At 34.8% G+C, this 12,661-nt stretch overlaps 1 protein-coding gene across 1 annotated transcript in view; it reads right to left on the bottom strand.

Annotated features, from left to right (window-relative positions):
• The window catches only part of LOC114357149 (uncharacterized), a 103,349-nt gene extending 91,312 nt beyond the window's left edge, over positions 1-12,037 (bottom strand). Inside the window, exon 1 of the mRNA XM_028310646.1 lies at positions 11,683-12,037. Coding sequence (XP_028166447.1) covers positions 11,683-11,926 — 244 coding nt within the window. The 5' untranslated portion in view covers positions 11,927-12,037. The remainder of the gene's footprint in view (positions 1-11,682) is intronic.
• Positions 12,038-12,661: the final 624 nt, after the last annotated feature.

The following is a 12,661-nucleotide window of genomic DNA, read 5'->3' as shown; positions in this document are numbered from 1 at the left end:
ATGCTGTGTTGTGGCGAATCTAATGTATAATTGTTGAGGTCAATCGTAGGGAGCAATGATATCAAATCTAATGCATAGCAATTAGTCCCAAGTTAGTCTTGGCAGATGTAAGGTTAATTACTACTAGCTGTACTAGTTCTGTTAGGGATAAAGTTTTTGGATTAGTCATAAAACTGTATTGAATTGGAATATAACTAGAAACCTTTATCTGGGTAATCTGGATAGGTAAAGGATTTTTAAATATATTTTTATTCCAAACCTTGGAAGATTAGAAAGTGGACGTAGAGAGGTAGGTTACTCGTAAGTAGGGTTGCCAACTATACTGTTTTGAACAGTATTATACTGTTTTTCACTAAATTGAACTTTTTACTGTTGAACAAAAATAAAGTATACAAAATACTGTTTTCAGCTAGCATCACTAGTATCCATAGATATTTTTAAAAGTAAATGCCCAACACCAAATTTAAGTACGCGTTGTAGAGCTATACTGTTTGTTTTTTTTTTAATACTGTCTGTTTTCCTTCTCCGACCTCTGATATACTTTATATTTTGAAAGAAAAGTTGGCAACCCTACTCGTAAGTAAGATACTAATTGTGCCGAAAGCTTAGTAAAGAGGGTATTTCCATTTGTCACCAATGTAGAAAGTAATTACATTATCAAGAACAGAAATTAGACGCAAGAAGCATTCATAACAACGATATCTACGGTAGAGCCGGTAGATATTCTTGAAATGGATATTGTCAAACACACTTCGTCCCAAACATTTTTGGTACCTTCAAAATTAAGACAAGGACGTTGACTAGAAAGCTTTTTTAAATATTTGGTTCCAAACTCAAATATTGTGTTCTAGTTTTATTTATATCTGCTGCTCAACTAAAATGGATTCGGTTCTATCGTAAAAAACATTTTCATTATAAGTTTTGATCACATCCCATTAATTCACTCATCACACGATGTACCTGTCAGTGTGATATCCACATTGTTTATCACTGTCGATAGTCCTTAGAAAAAACCTCATCATTAAAATCATCGGGACATTGAGTCTTAACCGCAGGAGCAGAATAAATGGAGGGCTTGGCCTACACTCCCATTGCTGGAAAAGTAAGATGTTCCCTAAATGCCTATTAATATTTAGTATATCTACCTAAAATGCATGCATGGAGGCAGAGGAAACACCGCAGCATGTGCTCATGGAATGCAGCAGCGTAGCAGAACAACGAGCTCAATTTCTCCGATCACCATCTTCGCTGCAGGAGGCCTGTAGCAGCCTAGATGGGCTGCTTGCCTTCTGGGTGGATCTGGGGTGGTTGGAGTAAGAAAATAAACCACAAATCGCGTACAATGGCCCAATCATGAGGCTAAGTGCGGTATTCGATTGCCCTGTAAAACTAACTATCTACCTAAAATAATAATGTAGGTACCTAAGTTTGCGCAATGTTTGGAAAACAGCCACAAGCCAATGCTTATTGAAACAAAGTGTGTACGCTGTTTGCATTTGATTTACCTTATATGAACAAAACTTGTCTTCTCACACTGTTTATAATGCTAAGGCCTCACGGGCGCGATAATATAAATCAAATAAATTTCAATTAGCTTCAGGCACTCATAAATAATGAGATTAAACGTAATTCAAGGTGATAATTCATTTTGTGAGATTATTCTTGAAAGGCGTTATTATAGTAATTTCAATTGCTAGTTGGTTTAAGTGAAACTTTTCTTATACAAGGAAGGGCTTGTTCCCACAGCTATCCAGCTTTGCGGGATCATGCATTACTAGATGGACAAAACTGCCCCCTAGACAAGTTGCACTTTTTGAAAAAGGCCTACCGACCATTTTTCGAGGGGTTTGATCGCAAACCCTAATCCGTAACCGTTTTATCGTAAAATGTGCACTTTGTCTACAGTCTACACCCACTGGACTATCGCGTGAACACTCATAAATGTGTTTGAAATTTGAATTACAAAGTCGTACGGATCGGTTTTTTTGCGGGATAAACGAAACGGGATGTTCGAGTGAACGATAATATTAAAACACTTATGCCCGTTTTCACCATCAATCCCTAATTTTTAAGCGACCTCTATGGTAACCCTTATGGGTCACTTAAAAATTAGGGATTGATGGTAAAAACGGGCATGAAACTACTAAACAGGATCCTGCAAAAAACAGTTCCTGCATTGATATTGTATGAAGTTTAAAATATACGGAAAGTGCTTTTAATGCAAATGAAGAGCGGAAGACTTCAAAGCAAAAACATGGAAAACCCTTTACGTCCAAGCTAACGATCAGTCTTCAATGTGCCATCCAGGAACCCACCAGACCACATATCGGCTAATACGCCATTGTTAACATCTGCACCATATTATTATGGCCGTAGAATATCAGCCAGTTAAAGGTTTCCTGCAAAAATATTATTATAGAGCCATGTGGTAAAGAAGAGACTAGACGTTTTGTACTTCAAGTAATTAAATAAGATTTTAATGTTACTTGTGAAGTCAAAACCGTCGTTACATTTTGCTTTTGCGTTTGAAAGTGGCAGGTGATTATTATTATTTTCTAGTGCACTGAATTGTATGCTTGTATTAGAAGACCAAGAATGGATTTATCACAACACTTTAGCGATCGACGGGGATAGAACCTACGATCATCATCATTTCAGTAACAGACGTCCACTGCTGTATATAGGCTTCCCGTAGATTTTAGTACTACCATCCATACTCAGTAGATACAGCCACATAAATTTTTAAGTTTTGGGTCTATAAAATTGTCATAAATATGTCGTTCTATTTTAATTTTATTATCATTGTATCATAAAGGCTCTTGTTCGAATTGTGTTGTCGGTTCTTCACAGGCTGTGGCATCACCCTATTTGCGGTCACCATTCAATGCGTTTACTCCATTGTTGGGTGCGCCGCTCCCATTTCTTGGAAAACAATGAGCGAACTCCAAAACACCGATGCTTTCTTAGAAACGAATCTTGAGTAGGGAAGCAACAAAAAAACTATCGATAAATCATCGAAGTGTCTCATTTTGATCAAGAAAACCGAAATTTGTCATCACCAAAAGGTACACTGCGCACCAAAAAGGATTCAAATTCAAATTATCTTAGTACGAAGGCCAATTTAGGAAAGTGCTTAGAGGGATATACAGGGATTTTCTTCCCTATGAAGCAATTGAGAAACGAAAATGACAGTATTCAATAAACAGAGAATTATTGTAGCAATTTCCATTAATGTGATCACATACAATACTACGTCCACTCTCACTTTCGATTCGAGAGAGCGATGTTACGATGGCAGTTTATCATGACAGTTTACGTCACATCGATATCCAAACAATCGATGAAATAGACCTCAACACGAGCAGATTAAGCAACAATTATGAAATTGTTGTCTTCAGTAAATATTGTTACTTTTGATTCATAACAACTTTTTTGATTTAACTTTTTTTAAAACACTTAAAAGTGTGTTAAAAAAGTTTGGACATGTAGCAATAATAAATAGAATCCCAAGAATATAAAGTAAGTCAGTCGTGTGACGTAGACATGAATAACATAATACAAGAATTTTTATTTATGATAAGGATACATAGAGACATTATCGATACCAAAAAGATCGATATTTGTCAATGTGCAGCCCTAATTTTAGAGCAGTGTTGCTGAAGAAAAAATGGTTAGTTCTTCGAGTTGACGTAAAGGAACCTGCGGCTGTAGATTAACGTGTTTTGCAACGCGTATTTACTCGCTTTTCTTTTTGCCTTACACTTGGACTTGCACTCAAATATTTGCTAGGATCTTGGCGTTGAGCCTGTCAGCTGTTGAGTTTGTTATCTTTGCCAATAGCTTAGCCTTGTACCTGTTGTTTACTGCTAGCTAAAGATGGGTCATTCTGGTATAGTTATGATGGAGATGATAATTTCTATTGTCTTTATACTATTTCTATTTATCAAACTTAGTAAGATACTATCTGGAACTCCTTGAGGTGTCTTCTATGAATGAGAAGTTATTTTAATATTGACACTATTGACACATCCATGCAAATATCTGGTCCTATCTGGACCAGATCTGTATGTTTAGCTAAACATGCATGTAGTTATCATGTAGGTAGGTGTTATTTTCCAAAAAAAAACTCATGCTGCTTACTGTAAATTAACAAACTNCTGAAACTAAACAATGTTACTAAATATATGCTGGGACAAAATTGACCCAGCGGCGCTTTTAGGGGGGTCGTAATCTTCGGCACTTCTAGTGTTAAAGGTTTCCTGCAAAAATATTATTATAGAGCCATGTGGTAAAGAAGAGACTAGACGTTTTGTACTTCAAGTAAGTAAATAAGATTTTAATGTTACTTGTGAAGTCAAAACCGTCGTTACATTTTGCTTTTGCGTTTGAAAGTGGCAGGTGATTATTATTATTTTCTAGTGCACTGAATTGTATGCTTTTATTAGAAGACCAAGAATGATTTTATCACAACACTTTAGCGATCGATGGGGATAGAACCTACCATCATCATCATTTCAGTCACAGACGTCCACTGCTGTATATAGGCTTCCCGCAGATTTTAATACTACCATCCATACTTAGTAGATACAGCCACATAAATTTTTAAGTTTTGGGTCTATAAAATTGTCATAAATATGTAGTTCTATTTTAATTTTATTATCATTGTATCATAAAGGCTCTTGTTCGAATTGTGTTGTCGGTTCTTCACAGGCTGTGGCATCACCCTATTTGCGGTCACCATTCAATGCGTTTACTCCATTGTTGGGTGCGCCGCTCCCATTTCTTGGAAAACAATGAGCGAACTCCAAAACACCGATGCTTTCTAAGAAACGAATCTTGAGTAGGGAAGCAACAAAAAAACTATCGATAAATCATCGAAGTGTCTCATTTTGATCAAGAAAACCGAAATTTTTCATCACGAAAATGGTACACTGCGCACCAAAAAGGATTCAAATTCAAATTATCTTAGTACGAAGGCCAATTTAGGAAAGTGCTTAGAGGGATATGCAGGGATTTTCTTCCTTATGAAGCAATTGAGAAACGAAAACGACAGTATTCAATAAACAGAGAATTATTGTAGCAATTTCCATTAATGTGATCACATACAATACTACGTCCACTCTCACTTTCGATTCGAGAGAGCGATGTTACGATGGCAGTATCACGACACTTTACGTCACTTCGATATCCAAACAATCGATGAAATAGACCTCAACACGAGCAGATTAAGCAACAATTATGAAATTGTTGTCTTCAGTAAATATTATTACTTTTGATTCATAACAACTTCTTTTGATTTAAATGTTTTAAAGTCTCTAAAAGTGTGTTAAAAAGTTTGGACACGCAGCAATAATCTAGAATCCCATGAATCAAAAGTAAGTCAGTCGTGTTAATAGACACGAATAAAAACTAATATAAGAATTTTTATTTATAAATTAAGGAAATTAATAACATTGAGACATTATCGACACCAAAAAGATCGATATTTGTGCAGACCTAATTTTAAGCATTGTTGCTGAAGAAAAAATGGTCAGTTCTTCGAGTTGACGTAAAGGAACCTGCGGCTGTAGATTAACGTGTTTTGCAACGCGTATTTACTCGCTTTTCTTTTTGCCTTACACTTGGACATGCACTCAAATATTTGCTAGGATCTTGGCGTTGAGCCTGTCAGCTGTTGAGTTTGTTATCTTTGCCAATAGCTTAGCCTTGTACCTGTTGTTTACTGCTAGCTAAAGATGGGTCATTCTGGTATAGTTATGATGGAGATGATAATTTCTATTGTCTTTATACTATTTCTATTTATCAAACTTAGTAAGATACTATCTGGAACTCCTTGAGGTATCTTCTGATGAATGAGAAGTTACTTTAATATTGACTTTATTGACACATCCATGCAAATATCTGGTCCTATCTGGACTAGATCTGTATGTTTAGCTAAACATACATATAGTTATCATAGGTGTTATTTTCCAAAAAAAAAACTCATGCTGCGTAAATAACAAACTAATATTACGCGTATTTAAAATTATTAATAATTCATAATAGTGTGATGATGACCCATAACATTTATAATTTATGTCCTCTTTACGTACAATAATTCTTAGACTTTCACAAAAGACTGGAGATTACAAGTTGAGACACAGATGCTTATGCAATGATTGGAGTTAACGGATGATTAGGGCCTGTTGTTCACATGATAGATATTTCTGATAAGGACTAAGAACTGGTGATTACACATCCTACTTATGTAATCGAGTATCTTGAAGATTTACCAACCAGCCAATACTGGGAATAAAAAACCATGTCTTGCACGAAAGTGTTATTTGATGATTTCTTTTGACATCTAATTTAGTGAAATTTGAACATTCGCTTTATGAACACTCAATAAAATCTGCAGCAAATTAAAGTTGCATAAAAATAAACAAAAACGAGTAACAAAAGGATGATAAAATTGAATACGAAATTCTTTTGTTTAGCTTTCGACAACGTGTATTTAAACGATAAACCAGAAGAAAAGAAAAAGACGTAAAAACATGATCGACTTTAAATCGCCAAACACTTGTCATTAAAATAAAAGCAAAAGCGTGTCTTACAATTTGTCGATCATATCGATACAAAAAAACGTCAAAAAGCATGCAAATATAAGTCGGGACCCCACGCGGACCCTTGAGGCACGCCTGCCTGTTACTAAGTAAACAATGCAGCGAATGAAGGAAAGGAAAAAAGTTATTTATTGTTCCGGCTAAAGGTTGAAGGTAAAACTGTTTTTTCAACCTAAGCACTGGGTGAGATTTTGTTTTAAAAATTAACGTATTCATATTTTGCTCTTAGACTAAGTCTGAAACAGTCACGTTAATCCCAAATATACTCTGTTTTAATTTATTACATACTTTAAATGTTACCAATGTAATTATTTAACAAAAAGCTTACAACTAGAATAAAATTAATAATGAATAGAAAATAAATAAATTGTAATGCAGAACTGGATCATGCATTTATCTCAATGAACATTAAGAGATTCTCAATCACTTCAAACTGCGTAAATAAGTTGCAATTATAACCTAGTCCATTTCCATAATGGCTAAACATAAATCGGCCAATAAAAAGTAAAACGCGCGAACACCCGCAATATAGATGATTGAAATGCTTTTACAATGAAAATATCGCTAGGTGTCACACAATTCACTTTAGCCCCATTCGGTGTCGATGTCTTGTCGCTAATGGCCTCATTGTCTGTCTAGACATTAAATGATTTGATATTTGCATCATTACGATTTAATGTGGCTACTACTTTCCTGCAATGGAGCGTGGCAGTTGGAAGTCTTTCATCATTTGTAGCGGCGTCTGGCACGGTCTGAACATTATCTGGTTTGTCATAAACATGTTGAAATTGAGAAACATTGTCATCGTTACCTTTAGTATCATCATTCTTAATCATATTAATAGTAATGGTAATGAGTTTGTCCATGACATAAGGTTAATGGTGACTGATGTTTTTTCTCATCGTCTTTAAAGTTGTCAGCATTATGATGTGATTCCTAGCGAGGGACAAACAAACGGGTATAAAGTGAAACCTATTATTGAAGGCGAGAAGTTTTCGCTATGGCGTCAACACAGTGACAGTGGTTTTTCTCGAGGTGACAATCAAAATTTGTGTTCAAGGGATTTCGACATTTTTATTGATGCTTGATGTACTGGTATATCTTTTTATCAAGAACCAGTTTGAAGAAGAAGTATTTTATCTTGTTTAAATGCTGCAATTAAAGTAATTTCACACAGCATAAATTTATCTTATTTTAACACCGCATACCAGAATAAGTAACAGAATTATTTTACCTGGTATGTAAAGTACAGATCAAATAAATAAAGTATAGCGAGTATTTGAACATATGATTTTCTTGTAGTCAAGCTAATCTAGATCTCCTTCCTAACATACAAAACGTACAGTAAAAATTAACTATTCATTGAACCCCCAGTTCTACCGCAACTCAATCTCGTTGAATAGCAGCGATCGGACCATTAACCTGAATTTAGTTAATTACTTCTTTAATTTAGATATCCGCACTATCATACTTGTCACTTGGTTAGCCATAATAACCGCTTTATTTATAAGTATCCGGTCGCCAATGTAATGTCATAAAATAAATAGGCTTCGAAAGGCCAATGTGCACATAATGAGTGATTAGATCGTTTACAAAAAATCTATCTTGACTCGTGAAGTCCATTGCAACTGTGACTGATTGACTGATTTATCAACGCAGTTCTAACACTTAAGCATGACACATTTGGCTCAGGGGACAGACATAATAATATGAACATCAAACGATACAATTTTGTAGCAGTCTCACCTCAGATGCCATTAATGTAACTTTAAAATTCTTATTCTACGAGTATATTGCTATTCGCTCACGATCACACGATATTCAAAAATAATGTAGGACAATATTGACCCTATTGGGTCCATGTGTACAGTATAATATGACCGTCAACCGTAAAGGATCTTTCAAAATTTCCGATGAATTATCGCCAGTGCAGTATTTACTTACAATCTGTAGGGTTATTTTCAAGCTTAATTACTGATCGTATCTTCACTGTGGTTATGGTGTAAACTGATTCTAAAATACCCGATTCTAAGTGATTTCGTTTCTGATTATAAGATAATTCTCGATTAAATTACGCAATGACTGAGACAGTGATTGGATAATAGGTTTTCATTATTAACCTGTTATTGATATCTGTCTGAGATTATTTTCTTGTTAGCCAGATCGATTACTGTAACTGTTGTGATTTGCAACAATGTTGTGATTTATTTACTAAGTTTAGTGTAAGTTGCCAAATGTTACAGTGAATCTTCAACAACTTTATACATATTTTCTTATTCAACTTTACACTTATGTTGAGTTGCATCACCTATTTTAACGGTAACTATAACGATAACCGGTGCTTTTTGTACGGAGTTTGACAGATTTTAAACTTTTGTACAAGTTAAAGTATGATGGGCAGCCTTAGACTTTTTTGTCTTAATGTCAATTACATTTGAAATCAAAATATACCTATGTACTAAGGACTATCTAAAATCGCGTACCTTACTATGAAATCTAGTTTAAAACTCGTTTAAATCTCAAGTACCTATCAGAGATTTGTTAAATTAAAATGTATAGACCAATCCCTGTGATTGACCCTGTGGTCAACTCAATTAAGAGTCTTAAAATAAGCTTATGTTTGCACTTAATATTGAACGCAATTCCATAATAACCATAATTTAAAAAAAATGTCGCTCAGAATGGTCCCAGTCTTAATGCAAAATTTGATTTACACTCAAGTCACTTTACATTTTGCTATAGGTAAGTTGTTATTAGCTGTTTACTTAATCGAAACATTATCAACTGATTAGCACTGCTTGTGTTTTGTGGGGTTTCCCAGGGTACAACTTTGAGTCCAGTTTATTTTTAGCTAAAATGTCTAACAAATCGCTCTCACATTCCGTCGCCATATGAAAACCATATCATCATCAGACCTACACGCTTGGTGATGTATCTATTAAGGGTGGGACCAAAATAAAAGCGATTCAAGAGACAAAATATAAACAGATGTTAGATCCATTACTTGGATTGTGTTGGGAAAGGTCAGGTTCTTTTAGAGATGTTTAAAATTAATAGTGATACTGATAATATGTTACGTTTTTAATATATCAATACTCTTTGGTACGAGAAATTAGTAAAAATACCACGCAGAAGGGGTTAAGTGATAAGACTAACGTCATATGCCATTATTTATTCAAACCAAAGAAAAGCTTCATTGTTATTTCTATGCTAAATAATCCTAAGCTCATTTCCTGTTCAAATAGGATAACTGCAACTTTAAGTTCACACCCAAACACATGTTTGTCATAACCCTTTTTTCTAAAATTACTAATTCAACTGTTTTATTGGTTGTTAAAAATATAAGATAAGTATTCACGTTATAATACTGTGTTTATGCGTTATAAAGGAGCACAAAATTCTTTAAAATTCTTTGAAAACTCGACTCCATGATAAAAAAAGCTTACATTAATAATCATGAAAAACAATTGAATTCTAATAAGGGAATATACAAATACATAAAATACAGTTAGTTATTATGCTTTATTTTCAAAATCTTTTAATGTAAAATTAAGAGCCAACTCAACTTTTACTTAAATTCCATTAAAGCCAGGATCTTTTGTAGTAAAGAAAGATATTTTTAAAACTGTATACATAGTGTACCTACCATTGTGAATGAACACTCGGGTGGTAATTAAGCCGTTGTGAGGGTAGTTAGGACTTAATAAGTGCACCTAATTAGTCAAATCCTACATAACGCTGTCATTACGGGCAAACACACTTAAATCTCACTTAGAACGTGTAGTACAGGCCAAGAGCGGAGAGCGGGAGCAGTTTCTATTGTTTTTTAACGTCTGCTCTTTACAATGGATACTAGCCGGTTTTGATTTTGATTATACTCGATATTCTTTGTATTAGACCTAAGACCAATTTGCACGCACCGTTATAAGGCGATGAGATAATGATTTACATATTTTCCGCACAATAATAGCTGCCATTTAAAAATCATAAAGCCGTTGTAATAATTTTGAAACAATTAAACATAACAGTGAGCACTTGTGCCTATAAACCATAGACTGTATTTATGGATATAGCAATAACAGTATAGCTGAATAAAAATCACCTTGTATTTCGTCCGTATGGTCACATCAAAATACATTGTTATAAATCACATCACGTGAATAAATAAATAAAAATGTTGTATTTATTCAGAAAAATCAACAATTAAGCATGTTCTAAAATACAGAAATCGTCAATAATACGTCTTGGAGATTATTATTTAGTTCGCCAAAGGACTTTCACTCTCTTTACCTGTTACGTAAGTAAGAAACATATTACTAAATATTTGAATAAAATTAAGTTCCAGGTGAAACATTTTCTTTTAAAGAAAATTCTAATAAAATACTCTTTGAAAGTAATGAGAATTACCGTTAGGAGTTGCAATTTGAGTTGCAATTTTAACCAGGGTTTTGAGACTCACTTAAAACGTCTGGCAAACGCTATAAGAAGAACACTCATAAAAAATAACTGATTATAAACTCTATCGTCAATGTTAGGATCTGTCTTATCCACACCTTATTTTAGGGTGAAAAAGGATCCACCTCCCATCGCTATGGTTATACCTTGGAACATACCCCTTCGCCCCCGTACAGAACCATCAACATATCAGCGCGGGGCGGCTGCTGGCTTGATTTACATTTACTCTTGAACCTGTCCGGTCGTACTTCATTTGTATCCCGGACTATTGTGGGTAAACACTTTTAATGTTACCCCATAACTTACGTCAGACTTGGAAAACTTTAGAGCTTGGAGAGGTCAGTTAATGGAAGTTGGCAAAACCTCGCTTTGTGGTAGCAATGGAAAGTGTTCGAATTACTTTATTGCAGAAAGGATGATGCAATTTTTAAGAGCTTATTTTCCGCATTAACATCCATTTCTAACCTACCTAAAACATTTTTACCGCTCGTTTGTAAAACACTTTGTTCACTTATTTTTATAACACGTTTTTTGGCCTATTCGAAAGCATTTTAAAAACAGCGAACAAGTGCCGAACAAACAGTCCACGAGCAACTCAACAAAAAAAATCAGCATCGCCACTTACCTGTCAAACTCAATACAGTAAAGTTCCAAGCACTCGACACATCACTGCGTACACAACACTGCACACGAAAAAAAATACACAAAGAATCACGCACGAAAAAATTGAGCGTCACTGAAAAATATCCAGCCAGTGTTAAGTTACGTTGTGAATCGATTGTGAATATCGTAATCGGTAAACAATCGTTGTTTCTATACGCATACGTGTTGCCGGGCTGCGCGTGGACGTAGCACTGGCGCTTGCGCATTGAACTTGGCAGCGCGCTGAAAAGCTCGCGCCGATATGTGCGGCGTTACCGTTTTTGATGGATTCGTATAGTTTGATCGCTTTGCTTTTAGTGGTTTATTATTTTTGGCCTACTTTAAGAGCTGTTATTGATCTGTAAGTATAGGTTTTGTAATGACACGAATTTGTTATCTATGGAATTTAGAATTAACATTTTGCACTTATTATACCGCACCCAGAAAAGTTTTAATAAGTGTCATTTAAATCCAATTCGTTAATCGTACTCGTTTAAGATTTGTAAGATTGATTGAGTTAGAAAATATGTATTTAATTAAATGATACAATAATTATTAGGTAAGTATGATATTATGAGTTTTCTGAGAAATATTAATGAATGAACAAATTAACAGTTCTGGTCAATGTAAAACTCAAATGTTCCACCCGTACCGTACCGTACGCGACACTACTTGTACGGTCGGTTCGAAAAGTAATTTCGACTGACCATTGTATCTTAAATAGAGGCAGCGTACCTGCTTTTGAGGAAGTAATGAGTGTCATTGTCATCCTATTCCATAATAGTTAATTTTAAACCCTAACTCAAAGGACTACGGTACAAAGTACAGTTTTAGCACTCGGGTCGGTGTGAGGTTTTTAAAAAGTATTTATGCAAACTGATTGTCTCCAGGATTGTTGATGTGTTTTGGCACCCTTTCATCTGTCAGCTCGTTGAGATGCATTGTGAGTGTGTAAATGAGGC

Source organism: Ostrinia furnacalis, unplaced genomic scaffold (genome assembly GCF_004193835.3).
Source record: "Ostrinia furnacalis isolate ACB-3 unplaced genomic scaffold, ASM419383v2 OfSCF3056, whole genome shotgun sequence".
NCBI lineage: Eukaryota > Metazoa > Arthropoda > Insecta > Lepidoptera > Crambidae > Ostrinia > Ostrinia furnacalis.
This window is presented reverse-complemented; position numbering and strand designations above follow the sequence as displayed.